Source organism: Mobula hypostoma, chromosome 1 (assembly GCF_963921235.1).
Source record: "Mobula hypostoma chromosome 1, sMobHyp1.1, whole genome shotgun sequence".
NCBI classification, from domain to species: domain Eukaryota; kingdom Metazoa; phylum Chordata; class Chondrichthyes; order Myliobatiformes; family Myliobatidae; genus Mobula; species Mobula hypostoma.
The window spans coordinates 98573643-98590597 of NC_086097.1; the positions used below are offsets into that span (position 1 = coordinate 98573643).

At 41.7% G+C, this 16955-nt stretch overlaps 1 protein-coding gene across 3 annotated transcripts in view; it reads left to right on the forward strand.

Moving 5' to 3' along the window:
* ino80 (INO80 complex ATPase subunit) overlaps positions 1 to 16955 on the forward strand; it is a 254901-nt gene that overhangs the window by 232033 nt on the left and 5913 nt on the right. For 2 of the 3 annotated variants that reach the window (XM_063053383.1, XM_063053393.1), the window contains exons 32-35: positions 227 to 315; positions 8925 to 9098; positions 10341 to 10494; positions 13969 to 14181. In XM_063053383.1, coding sequence (XP_062909453.1) covers positions 227 to 315; positions 8925 to 9098; positions 10341 to 10494; positions 13969 to 14181 — 630 coding nt within the window. Of the gene's footprint in view, positions 1 to 226; positions 316 to 8924; positions 9099 to 10340; positions 10495 to 13968; positions 14182 to 14830; positions 16946 to 16955 lie in introns of those variants that run through there. The other variant, XM_063053403.1, reaches the window with a different exon arrangement.

The following is a 16955-nucleotide window of genomic DNA, read 5'->3' on the forward strand; positions in this document are numbered from 1 at the left end:
TGTTCAGAGTTGGTGGCTGGTGAACAAACAAAATTGAATGTGGAGAGAATAAAATGGGATTAGTGTAAATCACTACTCAATGGCACCACCTTGGTGAGCTGAAAGGTCTCTTTCCATGTGTCAGTCTATGAAATGTAGTGCCTTACATTTGACTGCCTTTAAGACTGCTGGGTATCAGGTTGGGTTAGTTGGTTAATTGGTTCTTTCTATTTATCTTTCTGGGAAGTGCGTCTGCGACAAGAAGAAAAGCGGATACAAGAAGAATCAAATAAAGTGAAAGATCGAAAGAGAAAACGAGAAAAATATGCAGAAAAGGTAAAATTATCAACCCAATTGATGCAGCTTTACCATTAGATTTTCTTATTTTTGTAGTTTTTATTATTACTGGTGAGAAAGTGGTACTTTAATATGTCAATTTCCCACATAATAAGGTACCAAGAAGAAATGGTTAACTGAAGTTGCTATCAACTGACCTCGAACTTGTGCCTCATATGTCTCAATCACTTTTTCTCAAGCACAACATGGAAAAGCTACAGTGCAGTGTCCACTGGCACCTTTTGTAACGTGTGGATTTTGATTGGGCAGGTGCATAGTGTAGTTTTGTACTTCATTAATTAATTGAAAATAATTCTTTAAGTACAATAGATTCCAAATAATTGGGCCATTGGTTAATCAGAGCCATCACTTATTTGTGACAACTCTTAAAGAGCAAAAACTAATCAAGAAAATGCTTAGCAACACACACAAAAGTTGCTGGTGAACGCAGCAGGCCAGGCAGCATCTCTAGGAAGAGGTACAGTCAACGTTTTGGGCCAAGACCCTTCGTCAGGACTAACTGAAAGAAGAGCTAGTAAGAGATTTGAAAGTGGGAGGGGGAGATCCGAAATGATAGGAGAAGACAGGAGGGGGAGGGATGGAGCCAAGAGCTGGACAGTTGATTGGCAAAAGGGATATGAGAGGATCATGGGACAGGAGGCCTAGGGAGAAAGAAAAGGGGGAGGGGGGGAAAAGCCCAAAGGATGAGCAAGGGGTGTAGTGAGAGGGACAGAGGGAGAAAAAGGAGGGAGAGAAAAAAATGTGTGTATAAATAAATAACGGATGGGGTACAAGGGGGAGGTGGGGCATTAGCAGAAGTTAGAGAAGTCAATGTTCATGCCATCAGGTTGGAGGCTACGCAGATGGAATATAAGGTGTTGTTCCTCCAACCTGAGTGTGGCTTCATCTTTACAGTAGAGGAGGCCGTGGATAGACATATCAGAATGGGAATGTGTGGCTACTGGGAGATCCTGCTTTCTCTGGCGGACAGAGCATAGGTGTTCAGTGAAACGATCTCCCAGTCTGCGTCGGATCTCGCCAATGTATGGAAGGCCACATCGGGAGCACCGGACGCAGTATATCACCCCAGCCGACTCACAGGTGAAGTGTCGCCTCACCTGGAAGGACTGTCTGGGGCCCTGAATGGTGGTGAGGGAGGAAGTGTAAGGGCATGTGTAGCACTTGTTCCGCTTACAAGGGTAAGTGCCAGGAGGGAGATCAGTGGGGAGGGATGGGGGAGACGAATGGACAAGGGAGTCGCGTAGGGAGCGATCCCTGCGGAAAAGTGGGGGGGGGGAGGGAAAGATGTGCTTAGTGGTGGGATCCCGTTGGAGGTGGCGGAAGTTACGGAGAATTCTCCTCTTCTTGGTCCTAACTTTGTTTATTTAGCAGTACAGTGTGGACTGACCCTTCGAGCCAAGCCACTCTTAGCAACCCCACAACCTCAAAACCCTAACCTAATCATGAACAATTTAAAATGACTGACTGACCTACTCAGTCCTACTTTCCACATCGTGGGAGGAAACCTGCACATTTCATGGATAGAAAGTGCAGAGTCTCCTTACAGAATGATGCTGGATAATTGAACTCCAGAATGCCCTGAGCTATAGTAATGTTGCGCTAACTACTATGCTACCATGGCGTTCCAAAATGGCCTGCCTTGAGAGAGATTAAAGCCACACACACAGGCCACTTTCGAGGGAAGGGTGGATCTTTGCCCATCCCACTCAGGTCTTGGAGAAGATTGAAGATGTAGTATGCTTCGGATTTGGCTTATGGAATCCCCTTAGCAGTTCAGGGATTGAGCACCAGATGGAGCACATTGACTCTAGATGAGAAATATCCAAAGTACTGGAACATGGTTTAAATGCCAAAAGCTGTCAGCTGGTATTAAAAACAAAAAGTTGTTTAAAGTTAGTTATACAAACCAACCATTGACTGCCTGCTAGTTCCATTTGCCTGTCTGTATCCCTGTAAACCTTTCCTATCCATGTACCTGTCCAAATGTTTTTTTCGAAACATTGCAGTTGTCTCCACCCTTACCACTTCCTCTGGCAGTTCATGCCATATACCCACCACCCTCTCTATGGAAAAGCTCACCCACAGATCCCTTTTAAATTTTTCTCCTTTGACCTGTAAGTCTGTGCCTTCTGGTTTTAATCTCCTCCCCGGGGATAAAGATGACCTCTACGAGGTCACCCCTTGGTCTCTTTCCCATGATGGAAAGGAGGCAGTGGTGAATGTTTTGGTTTATATTTTGCATTTCTTCTGCATACATACTTCCCAACTGTAAGTCAGTCCACATTAGATTTTAATGTAGAATTCCAATCCTGGCTCACCCCGCAGCTTTAAGTTTTCAGATTAGTGGTTAGTTTTGTGGAAAGCTTAGAATCACTGTACAAAATGGTCTGTGATTTGCTATTGCTGTAATTTTAAGCACTTGCATGCCTTTAAACAACATCCCAGTTAAGTAGCAGTTGTCTATTTGCCAAGTCAGTGAATGAGGTCTGGTGAGTGTGTACTTATTTCCTTTATCCTGGGAAGTGGAAATATTTCCTCCATTTATTACCATGAGAGACAAACTATGTTGATTAGTTCTCTAGTCAAACGGATTAACACTTCCCCTCTACCTCCATGTGAAGCTAAGGTAGTATAGCATCCTGAATTGCTGTCATTTGAACAGGAAGTTAGCTTGTTCAAGTGCTTGCTAAGGATCCTTTGACTCAGGGGATGTTGCTCTCTGCCATTTACAATCTTAACTAGCTACCTATTTGTAAAACAACTTGCCAGAAATTCTCCATAGGATGTGAAGTATACTGCGTTTGAATCAGGGAGTACAATATGTCAGTACACAGTCATTTTTTGTCACGTCTTGCCTTTTAAAATTGTGGGGAGATTGGTGTTTTTGGTGAGGTTATTAAGAATTTCTTGGAAACTTGCCTAGCAATTTCAAAGAGGCTATCATTAATGTCACTGTGTAGCCTCGAGTGCTGCTCCAACCAGGATCAGTTCCCCTACTACTCCCTTATCTCATCTGTTCAGCCGTAAGGTTCAGCCCAGTATGCTCTCCATGGTAATTCAGTTCAAGGTGTCTATAGAAGCTTATTGTTCAAGCAATCTACTCTCTCTCCTTGGCTTTCCAGCTTCCTCTGTTTGATAAATGCATCTGTCCACCCTTCATAATCTCCAATAGGTTTGAATTCAATAACAGAGCAAGTTCTGAAACCTGGGAACTTGTGTAGTTAACGTGGTCATTTAATCGTGTCTTTGCTGAGACTATACAAATCATAATAAGTCTGCAACACTTCCCCGCTAGAACATTTGGTTCTGTCTTTAACCTGAATTTTTTTTACTATAATCACTTTTCTCCTACCCCACACAATCAATACATTTGCTGTCTTCTCTTGCCAGTGCCACACAGGTTCCTTTCTGGGGCACTGGTGTTTATCCTGAGCTTGGTTTATAGCCTGTGCAGCTGTATGTTCAGTAATGATGTCTGTAATCTCCTGACAATGATTTATTCATCACTGCTACTGATCAGATTGCCAGCATTAATAAAGCTGAGTGTCACATCCATGCCAGCTCACTTTAGCACAAGTTCATTTCATGGATATGTACTGGAAGAGCAAAACAATTTAACAGATCTATTATTCAACACATGTTGACACATTCATTGCCTCTGACGTGCACAGACATGCTCTTCAAAATGTGCATACATGGAATACACAAGCCCTTAACAGAACTAATCATCATAAGATCAGTGGTGCAAAACATACACTCACATTTACAATCATGTTGGACCATGGGTGTGCATGGACATGCACATAATTTGGCACTCATTGTTGCACATGTTAATAGGCATCATTCTTCCTCATGCTCCCAGTCACAGCAATATTTGTATAAATGACTAAGAAAAGATACTTCTCCAGGTTTCCCTACTTCATTATGTGTGTCATGTAAATATTATTTAATCAAGAATAAATTGAAGTTTCCTCATTTGGATATAGTAATATAGTGGTTAATTATTGATCCAGGGATGTGCTTAAATTCCATCAAACACGTCTTTACCGCTTTCACACTCCCCCCCCCCACCCCCACACACACACACACTCTGCTTTCCATAAGACCATAAGACAAAGGAGCAGAAGTAGGCCATTCGGCCCATCGAGTCTGCTCCGCCATTTTATCATGAGCTGATCCATTTTATCCTATTTAGTCCCACTGCCCCGCCTTCACACCATAACCTTTGATGCCCTGGCTACACAGATACCTATCAATCTCTGCCTTAAAGACACCCAATGACCTGGCCTCCACTGCTGCCCGTGGCAACAAATTCCATAGATTCACCACCCTCTGACTAAAAATATTTTTTGGCATTTCTGTTCTGAAAGAGCGCCCTTCAATCCTGAAGTCATGACCTCTCGTACTAGACTCCCCCATCATGGGAAACAACTTTGCCACATCCACTCTGTCCATGCCTTTTAACATTCGAAATGTTTCTATGAGGTCTCCCCTCATTCTTCTAAACTCCAAGGAATACAGTCCAAGAGCGGACAAACGTTCCTCATACGTTAACCCTCTCATTCCCGGAATCATTCTAGTGAATCTTCTCTGTACCCTCTCCAACGTCAGCACATCCTTTCTTAAATAAGGAGACCAAAACCGCCCACAGTACTCCAAGTGAGGTCTCACCAGCGCCTTATAGAGCCTCAACATCACATCCCTGCTCCTTATACTCTATTCCTCTAGAAATGAATGCCAACATTGCATTCGCCTTCTTCACTACTGACTCAACCTGGAGGTTAACTTTAAGGGAATCCTGTACGAGGACTCCCAAGTCCCGTTGCATCTCAGAACTTTGAATTCTTTCCCCATTTAAATAATAGTCTGCCTGTTTATTTTTTCTGCCAAAGTGCATAACTGTACACTTTCCAACATTGTACTTCATTTGCCACTTCTCTGCCCATTCTTCCAATCTATCCAAGTCTCTCTGCAGACTCTCCGTTTCCTCAGCACTACCGGCCCCTCCACCTATCTTTGTATTGTCAGCAAACTTAGCCACAAAGCCCTCTATTCCATAATCCAAATCGTTGATGTACAATGTAAAAAGAAGCGGCCCCAACACTGATCCCTGTGGAACACCACTGGTAACCGGCAGCCAACCAGAATAGGATCCCTTTATTCCCACTCTCTGTTTCCTGCCAATCAGCCAACGCTCTATCCACGTATGTAACTTTCCTGTAATTCCATGGGCTCTTATCTTGTTAAGCAGCCTCATGTGTGGCACCTTGTCAAAGGCCTTCTGAAAATCCAAATATACAACTTTCACTAGTGGTAATTTCCTCAAAAAATTGTAATAGGTTTGTCAGGCAGGATTTTCCTTTAAGGAATCCATGCTGAGTTCTGCCTATCTTGTCATATGCCTCCAGGTACTCTGTAACCTCATACTTGACAATCGACTCCAACAACTTCCCAACCACCAACGTCAAGCTAACAGGTCTATAATTTCCTTTTTGCTTCCTTGCCCCCTTCTTAAATAGCGGAGTGACATTTGCAATCTTCCAGTCCTCCGGAACCATGCCAGAATCTATCGACTTTTGAAAGATCATCGCTAATGCCTCCGCAATCTCCACAGCTACTTCCTTCAGAACACGAGGGTGCATTCCATCTGGTCCAGGAGAATTATCGACCTTTAGCCTATTCAGCTTCCTGAGTACTTTCTCTGTCGTAATTGTGACTGCGCACACTTCTCTTCCCTGCCACCCTTGAGTGTCTGGTATCCTGCTGTCTTCCTCAGTGAAGACTGATGCAAAATACTCGTTCAGTTCCTCTGCCATCTCCTCATCTCCCATTACAATTTCTCCAGTATCATTTTCTATCGGTCCTATATCTACTCTCACCTGTCTTTTACTCTTTATGTACTTGAAAAAGCTTTTAGTATCCTCTTTGATATTATTTGCTAGTTTCCTTTCATAGTTAATCTTTTCTCTCTTAATGACCTTCTTGGTTTCCTTTTGTAAGGTTTTAAAGACTTCCCAATCCTCTGTCTTCCCACTAATTTTTGCTTCCTTGTATGCCCTCTCCTTAGCTTTAACTTTGGCTTTGACTTCTCTTGTCAACCACGGTTGCATCCTTTTTCCACTCGAAAATTTCTTCTTTTTTGGAATATACCTGTCTTGCACCTTCCTCATTTCTCGCATAAACTCCAGCCACTGCTGCTCTGCCGTCTTTCCCGCCAGTGTCTCTTTCCAGTCAACTTTGGCCAGTTCCTCTCTCATGCCACTGTAGTTTCCTTTACTCCACTGAAACACCGACACATCAGATTTCGGCTTCTCTTTTTCTAATTTCACAGTGAACTCAATCATGTTATGATCACTGCCTCCTAAGTGATTCCACAGGGATCACTCATTCTGTGATTATCATGTCAATTTGCCACTCTCCACTATTCTCCCTCCTGGCCTTCATCCCTGCAGGCAGAAAAAGTGCTACACCTCTGCTCATTCACCTCTCCCTCACCGCCATTCATGGCCCCAAAAATCCTTCAAAGTGAGGAGTTGTACGTGAGGGAGGTTGGGCCTCCTGTTGCTGTCCTAATGAACACACCCAAGACAGATAAGGTGCAAAATGATATTTGGAGAAGCTCATAGATGGTGAAATTCCTGCTGACATTTTCAGTATATTCTCTTGTATAGTTAGTAATAATAATGCTTACCTTGCTGTGATTTCATTTTTTTTGCATATTTTACTATAAAACAGGAAAGCACTGAGCATGACATCAATCTAAACTATTCCCATCTGTCTGCACAAGATCCATATCACTCCATTCCCTGCCTGATTGTGTGTCTGGCTAAATGCTTCTTGAATGTTGCTATCATATCTGGTTCTCTCACTTTCCTTGGCAACACATTCCAGATGCTTTTTGCTCTGTGGGGGGAGGAAAACAATTGCCTTGCACTTCCCCTTTCAACATTCGCTTTCTCACCTTTAAACTTCTGTACTCTTGTATTTAACAATTACACCTTTGTGGGGGGGGGGGGGTTCCGACAACCTCCTCAAACTAAGCATTCTCATAATATACCAGTGTCAGATCACCCCTCACACTCTGACACTCCCTCTTCATAGCTTGTGCTCTCTAATCCTGCAGCAACCTGGTGAACTTACTCTAACCTTCTCCAAAACCTCCATCTTTCCTGTAATACATTGACCAGAACTGCATGCAATACTCCAAATGTGGCCAAACTGAAGTTTTATACGAAACACGAAAAATTCTGCAGATACTTGAAATCCAAATCAACACACGCAAAATGCTGGAAGAACTCATCAAGTCATGCAGCATCTATGGAAAGGAATAAACAGTTAGTGTTTCAGGCCGAGACCCTCCTTCTGGAAATCTGCAACATGACTAGCCAACTTCTATACTCAGTGTCTTGATTGATGAAAACCAGCATGCCTTTACTACCCCCTCAGCTAATGTTGCAGTTTCATGGAACTATGAACTTGCACTCCAAGATCATTCTGTATATCAGTGTTCCTACCAGTCCTGCAGTTTGCATTTGACCTCCAAAAATGTATTACCTCACCTTGTCCAGATAACATTCCATCTGTCATTTCTCTACCCCAAATTTCCAACTGAGCTGTATCCTGTTGTGTTCTCTAACAATCTTCATTATCTGTAAAACATGCTAATCAGATCACATCCACTGCCTTACCCTCTCCAATCATCTATCACCTCAAAAATAACTCAAATTTGTGGCACATGACCTTTCCCACACAAAGCCTGCTGACTATTCCTAATGTCCTCACCTTTCCACGTGCAAGTAAATTTTGTCCCTAAGAATCTCCAATAATTTGATGTAAATCTTACCAGTCTGTAATTTCCTGGGTTATTTAGATTGCCATTCAACAAAAAAAAGCACATGGACAAACTTATCTATTGATAAGTTCAAAAAAATGAGAATAGCCAATAACTAAGGAGGATACAAAGATTTCTGTCAAAGCCAAGCAATCTCCTACCTGTCCTCCAGTATCCTGGGATAGATCCCGTTGCTACGGCTGTCAGAAGGCAACTTCAGCAATAGTTGGGTGGATGGTGGGTAGGTTTACTTTTGTGGTTCCAGTAACAAGTGTGGGATCCAGGGATAAAGTTAATGAATTGAGTGTTGGCTGAAATGCATCTGATCATCTTGATCAAGTATATCCTCCACTTCACCTGCAGATGCCTGGCCTCCAGGCCATATAATGTTGGCTTGTTCGCAGCCACTTCAGTTCAGGTAAAGTTGGAATAGATATTCTGGATAAGAATTGTGTTTGCAGCTGTGTCCAGACCTAGATCTTTAATTGATAAAATTGGCTTCACTCTTATTCCGTATCTGCTAAGGTCTTGGAAGTTGTGACAATCCAGGTGAAGGGAATCAACCCATAATGTCAACTGTCTATTTGCCTCGACAGATGCTGCCTGACCTGCTGCTTTCCTCCAGAACACTGTGTTACATTCTTGTAATTTTAATTTGTCATGGAATGTTTAACTGACTCAGATGTAGCATAACTACTATAATAACTAGGTGTGTCTGATCAATAAAGTTTTGATACATTCTGTTTGTTTTCAACAGAAGAAGAAGGAGGATAGTGAGAATGCAATGAAGAGGAGGAAAGATGGCTGGAATATGTTAACACCCTCGTTAGCATCTGCCGATAACTCCAACATGTCCTCAGGAAACATGTCAGCAGATGGAGAGGAATCTTTCATTAGTGTGGACTCAGCTATGCCCAGCCCTTACAGTGAGGTATTGAAGGACCTATAACTAGGCTTTGCAAAGCTGGAGCATACCTCCACCACAAAAATAACCTTTATCGTATCTTAAACACGACCAAACTTGTCTCAAGATGTTTTACAAGCATGTTATGAAATAAAGTTTAAATAGACCACAAGCATGGTTAAATGAAATAAATTGTGTGGAGACGCAAACACAAGGAATTCTGCAGATGCTGGAAATTCAAGCAACACGCATCAAAGTTGCTGGCGTTCACCAGCAACTTTGAAATTGTGGGGAGGATTTTTTTTTAGAAATTCTGGTGTAATCAAGAGGCTAGATTAGGATAAAGTGGGGGAAAAAGGGTGATGGTAGTTACAGAATGGGTGATGCAACTAGGGATTTAATGAAAGTAGAGATTTAAAAAAAACAAGTAATTCTTTGCATAATGACCTCCACCTCAATTGATTGTCATATGTGTCACATGAAACAAAGCAGCCAAGGTAGGATGGAACATTCTATGGGAGAGAAGTTTGAAAGAAAAGCCTTCAACTCCAAGTACCAAGTGAGAGGGGTAGTTGAGGAAGAAAGCTTCTAGAACTAAATAAGCCTTATAAAATGATTATCCTCAGAAAAGAGTACAGAATCTAAATGTTTGTATTTTGACGAGCCTGAATTAGTCAAAGAATTAGGAAGAGAGGTGAATAAGTGGAACACAGGATATACAATCAATGTGGGAAGGACAGAAGGGATTATAATAAAGGAATTAATTGCTTCACATGTTTGCTCAGATCAGGTCTGTATTGTATGTCATAGCTTTAAGAAATGAAATTGTTTCACCACAATTTCACCTGGCTTCTACAACCTTTTATTGGAAGCAGTCTTGCATTAGGTGAGTCAAGCTGATGCGTTGTTGCAGAAAGTTGAAATTAGAGGACCCACTTGGATAAATATTTTTGACCCAACTATAAAGGGCCCCTGTATGTTTATCAGAATGAAATTTGACAATCAATTGCCTGTGTTATTTTCTCTGTCCTTTTTCCATTCTTAGTTGACTTTATGAATTCTTTGCAATAGATGCACATATTTCTATCCTATTGGCACAATGTATATATCCCTATTTGGCTGCTCAGTATAAATGATGTGCAGGAACTCTGGCATGGATAAGGCATGGATTGTTATTTACATGTGGTGGTTAAAGGGGATTTAATTGTGCACATGCATTGTTCCAAAAACACAGGTTGCCAGTGTAATCTATGATCTCCGTTCCCATAGATATCAATGAGTAGTGAACAGCACACGGGATCTATTGCACCCGATGAAAGCAGCAGTGACCTTGTCATTGTGGATGACCCAACATCAGCCTCTCAATCCAGAGCAACCAATTCTCCAGTCTCCGTTGCAGGCTCAACTTCAGATCACATGAACGGTATGGCTCTGAGGCATCTTTCACAGTGTGCTATAATCTTTCCTACTAAATGTAACCGGCCAAAACAGGGTGGTAATTTTGTAACCTTGAACTGAAACCTGGTGGTGTTGCGTGAGTTTGAGTCACCCACGATAGTGATTGTCACCCTTTCTGTTTAATTGTGCAGTTTCCTGTTTGTTTTGTTGTTCCACTCAAGCTTGTGATTATAAATAGAATTAGCAGCTGGGGATTAGTGGGAGGCAGGAGAACAATTCAGCTGTGATATCAGTCTAAAGTGTCAATTTGTAATCTTCCCCTCAACCATTGGTGAATTGTTTTCTCATATCCTGCTGGTAATTCTTGACAAATGCCTGTGTATATGTGCCAATGTATCTGCTCGGAGAGACTGGGTGAGGGGGGCAGTCACTACCATTGAATAAATGTAGGATGGGTTAATGTGGGAAAGCCAAAAGTAAGAGCCTTTTCCATTATACATTGTATACTGAAATTAGCTTCTGACTCTGCACAGCATTGGATACCTTGTGACCAGTTCTGCTTCTTGATGTAGGTATTCAGCAAGGCAGCATGTTAAAATCATGGACTAAATTCATTTCTGTAACTACTGATGAATTGAAAGTCACAGAACACTACACTGATGAGCTGAAAGTCATAAAACAGTACAGGACAGAAACCAGCCCTTTGGCTCATGTAGTCCATTTTGAACTACCATTCTACACTGTCCCTTCGACCTGCACCCAAGATGTAGCTCTCCATACCCCTCCCATCCATGTACCTGGTCCAAACTTCTCTCAAACATTGAAATCAACATCACATCTACCACTTGTGCTGACAGCTCATTCCACACTCTGGGTGAAGTTTCCCTTCGTGTTCCCCTTAAACATTTCACCTTTCATACTTAACCCAGACCTCTAGTGGTAGCCTCATGCAACCTCATGGGGGGTGGGTGGGGAGGGAGAAAGCCTGCTTGCCTTTACCCTATCTGTATCTTCCATAATTTTGTATACCTCTGTCAAATCTCCCCTCAGTCTTCAATGTTTTAGGGAATAAAGTCTTAGCCTTTTCAGCTTTTTCCTATAACTCAAGTCCTCACGTCCTTGCAACATCCTTGTAATTTTTTTCTGCACTCTTTTCAGTCATATTGATATTTTTCCTGTATGTAGGTAACCAAAACTCCAAAATACTCCAAATTAGGCCTCACTAACATCTTCAACATAACATCCCAGCTCCTCTGCATACTTTGATTTATGATAGCCAATGTGCTAAAAGTTTTCTTTATGACCCTGACTGCATGTGACACCACTTTGAAGATCTTTTCAGATCCCTCTATTCTACCATATTCCTCGGTGCCCTACTGCGCACCGTGCAAGTCCAACCTTGGTTTGTCCTGCCAAAGTACAACACCTCACACTTGTCAATAAATTTCATCTGTCATTTTACAACCTATTTTTCCAGCTGGTCCAGATCCCACTGCAAGTCTAGATTGTCTTCCTCGCTGTCCACTACACCCCCCAATCTTCGTGTCACTACAAATTTGCTGATCCATTTTACCACATTATCATTCAGATTATTGATATAGATGACAAGCAACAACAGACCCAGCACCGATCCCTTTGGCGCACCACTAGTCATAGGCCTCCAGTCAGAGAGGTAACCATCTGCTATCACTCTGACTTCTCTCATGAAGCCAATTTCTGATCCAATTTACTACCTCAACTTGAATGCCACGCGACTGAACCTTCTTGACCAACTTCCCATGTGGGACCTTGTCAAAGGCCTGGCTAAAGTCCATGCAGACAACGTCCACTGCCTTGCTTTGATCAACTTCCCTGGTAACTACCTTGAAAATCTATAAGATTGGTTGGATGTGACCTACTACACACAAGCTGCACTGACTGTTCCTAATTAATCCCTGTCTATTCAAATATTTGTATATACAGTGCCTTAGAATATCTTCCATTAGCTTTCCCACTACTGATGTCAGGCTCACTGGCCTACTGTTTCCTGGTTTAATTTTAGAGCCTTTCTTATGCAACAGAATAACATTAGCAATCCTACAGTTGTCTGGTACCTCACCCATGGTTGAGGACGTTTTAAATATCTCTGCTAGGACTCTGGCAGTTTCTGCACTAGCCTCCCACAGGGTCCAAAGGAACACTTTGTCAGGCCCTAGGGATTTATTCACTCTAATTTCTTGATTGGTCAGGGCATAAAGGGATATGGGGGAAAAGGCAGGAATTTGGGGCTGAGAGAAAAATTGGATCAGCCATAATGAAATGGTGGAGCAGACTCGATGGGCCAAATGGCCTAATTCTGCTTCTATATCTTATAGTCTAATTTGCCTCAAGACAGTAAACATCTCCTCTGTAATCCGTATATAGTCCACGAGCTAACCGCTGTTTTGTCTCACTTCTAGAGACTCTGTGTCCGTCTCCAGAGTAAATACAGATGGAAAAATCCATTTAAGATCTCCCCCATGTCTTTTGGCTCCATGCATAGGTGATCACTCTGATATCCCAGTGAATCAATTTTGTGCAGTACTATCCTTTTGCTCTTAACGTATCTGCAGATGCCCTTGGAACTCTCCTTCACCTTGTCTGCTAGAGCAGCTTTTTTCTTTTAGCTCTCCTGATTTCCTTAAGTGTTCTCTTACACTTATTGTACTCAGTATCTCATTTGCTCCCATTTGTTATGCATCTTTCTTTTTCTTAATCAGGGCCTCAATATCCCTTAAAAACCAAAGTCTCTCAACCTGTCAGCTTTGTCTTTTATTCTAAAAGAAACATACAAACTCTGTACTCTGAATTTCACTTTTGAAGGCCTTCTGCTTGACCAAGCACACCTTTGCCAGAAAACAGACCGTCCCATTCCACATTTGCCAGATCCTTTCTCCATAATTATCTTGAAACTAATGGCATTATGACCTTTAGATGCAAAGTGTTCCCCTAAGCAAGCTTCTGTCACTTGCCCTTTCTCATTCCCTAATACTTTATTGTCGCCAAACAATTGGTACTAGAACGTACAATCATCACAGCGATATTTGATTCTGCACTTCCCACTCCCTGGATTACAAATATTAAATATTAAAGATATTAAAAATAGTTAAAATTAGTAAATATTAAAATTTTAAATTATAAATCATAAATAGAAAATAGAAAAATGGGAAGTAAGGTAGTGCAAAAAAACCAAGAGGCAGGTCCCGATATTTGGAGGGTACGGCCCAGAACCGGATCAGGATCCGTTCAGCAGTCTTATCACAGTTGGAAAGAAGCTGTTCCCAGATCTGGCCGTACGACTCTCTTGAACCTTCTCCCGGAGAAGGAAATCTGGTATCTCACTTTCTCTAGTTGGGATCTATATTTACTGATTAAAGAAACTTTATGACAAACACTATCCTATCCAGCATTTTACAGTATGGGAGTACTAGTCAATATGTAGAAAATGAAGATCAACTACTATCATAACCTTACTTTGCAGGTGTTTCGCAAGACAAGTCTGGTTCCAGCATGGGCCCTTCAGGCAGGGGCAGGGGACGTCCAAAAGGATCTGGGACTACATCAAAGAGTTCAGGAAAGAATCGAGGGAGAAAGTCCACTGCTGGTAGTGCAGCAGCAATGGCAGGAGCCAGGGCAGGGGCAGCAGCCGCTTCAGCTGCTGCATATGCAGCATATGGGTACAGTGTGTCCAAAGGTAAGGAACTGGCTGAACGCTTACTAGGAGCATCGTGCATGTCAGCCTGGGCTTAGTGTGACCATACTTGCCCTTATTAATATTTAATTTGCTTTATTGAGATAACAGCTCAGTACAGGCCCTTTTGGCCCTTTGAGCTACGCCACCCAGCAACCCCTGATTTAACCCTAGTCTAATTACAGGACAATTTAATGTGACTATTTAACCCACTAACTAGTACATCTTTGGACTTTGCAAGAAGCCAGAGTTCCCAGTGAAAACCCATGCATTCCACAGGGGGGATGTACAGATGACATCAGAATTGAACTTTGAACTCCAGTCCCCCAAGTTGTAATAGCGGTGCACAAGCAGCTATGCTATATCATCAGCCTTGAACCAGTGAGAGCAAGTTCATTTCTATTGGCTCACACAGTGTTGGGTTAGTCAACAAGTTGATCCAATAGTATACATGCATACTCTGATAATAAATGTACTTTTAACTTTGAACATGGTACTGATTTCACATCCTGGGATTAAATTATTTTCTGGAGTTGGCACTGTTACATGGAGTGCACTTTTTTTGTGCTATGTTTACTACAATTGTGAAAAACTGACAGCACTGAGTCATATTATAGAAGGATAATTGTCATATTTGTTTTCTGAAATCAAGGACACTCCCAACATTTGATCTTATTCCCTGATGATCCCTTTGCTGCCCGATATCAAGGTATACAGAAGGACTAAAGAATCCCTACAAAGATCCCTTGCTCAGTGGAATTCATCACCTGGCTCTTTCTTCAAAAACAGAATTAATATTCTTATAAAACTGATTCAGACTCAGCAAATCTTCATAAGATAGGTGAATGAACTGCAAAATGGTTTCAGTTTAATGCAACATGCAATACTTTGTACAGAAAATAAAACTGTAGCAGACTTTAACTCTTATAGGCAATAACTTATTATCTGTTATATCTTACATCGCTGATTCAAAGCCAACACATAACCTTTGGGTAAATAACATTAAGGTTAAGTGGATAATATTATAGTTGTCAACAAGCCTGCACAGCAACCTTTGGTGCACTATAGACAGTAGCATTGAGGTTCTGTGGGCAACATTTGAGGTACTGAACAGCATTTGGAACTTGTGTTCGTATGTACTATAAACATAGAATTAAATCACCAATAAAACTGCTGAAGCTATTGCATGTTCTTCTCTAGTATGAGCTTGTGGTGTTTGTTTCATTCTTTGACATCTTGGTTTATGGGTTAGCATATTCCCTTTCTGAGCTATTCTTTCTGTTATTGACAGCTGGATTCCCATTGGCTGAATTCTAGCCAGTATAGGTCTCCCAGTGGCAGTCAGTTCTATCCTCAATTCTTTAATTGCTTTGCTTGAAGTAAAACAAATGCACTCAGTGGCTATTTTAATACATCTGTCCTGTAATGCAAATATCTCATCAGCCAATCATGTGGCAGCAACTCATTGCAAAAAGCATGCAGACATGGTCAAGAGGTGCAGTTGTTGTTCAGGCCAAACATCAGAATGGGGAGAAATCTGATCTACTAAATAACTTTGACTGTGGAATGATTGTTGGTGCCAGAGAGGGTGGTTTGAATATTGCTGGCCTCCTGGGATTTTCACACACTACAGTCTCTAAGGATTATAGAGAATGGTACAAGAAATGAAACATCCAGTGAGCAGCTGTTCTATGGGCAAAACCACTTTGTTAATGAGAGAGGTCAGAGGAGAATGGCGAGACTGGTTCAAGCTGACAGGAAACTCAAAATAACCTTGCATACAATAATGGTGTGCAAAAGAGCATCTCTGAACACACAACACATTGAATTTTGAAGTGGATGGGCTACAGCAGCAGCAGAAATGCACAGTGGGTTTCACTCCTGTGTCCACTTCATTATGTGCAGGAGGTATCTAATAAAGTGCCTGCTGAGTGCAGATCGTGAAATGACATATTTATACATGTTTAAAGACGAAAGCCTGAATCAAGGTGGCTTATGTTCATAATAATGTTCATTAAATGTCTCCTTTCTTGAAGGTGAGGTTGAATGCAATGTGTTGTTAATGCCTGATCCAAAATTAAGCACTTGCTATTTAGAATTTCAAACAGGAGACTGCCTGTAGGAGATAGTTCATTGTCTTACTTGGATTCAAGATCGTTCTAAACTTGCAGCACAATATTTCTTCTTAATTCTGCCTGTATAGGTTCTATTTCAAATTAGCTAGATTGCTGAAATATTACAAAGCACTTACAGTACACGAGATGATTCAGAAGATGGGATCTATTTGAATGTTTCTCCACCCAACCTATCAGCATTTATTTCTACCCCTTTTTTCATTGTATTTGAGACACTCTAGAGAGAAAAATGCATCACAAACCTGTGTTGTACCCATGCTGAATCTACTTAATGGAAGAGCACACAGGGAGCTTTACTCTATCTGTGTTGTACTTGTCCTGGGTTGTGTTTAAAGGGACATTGCAGCACGCGCATCAGTTGAAGTATAATCTGTTTTGCACCTACCCTTGGAGTGATTGAGCAGTGTAAAAGGAACTTTACTCTGTAATTGGCCTGTGTTGTAATGGATAGTGCAAAGGAAATTTCATTCTGAACCTGCCCTGGTGATGGAGATTTACTGTCACCCATTGGTGCCACACCTGCAAGGAAGCATTGGCACTTCCTCATTTTGGTGAGTGAAATGTTGAGACTGAAGATCTGCATTTTAATTCTGGTTGTTTTGTCAGTGTTGAACGTTCCCATGTTTCCTCTTTACTCTCCAG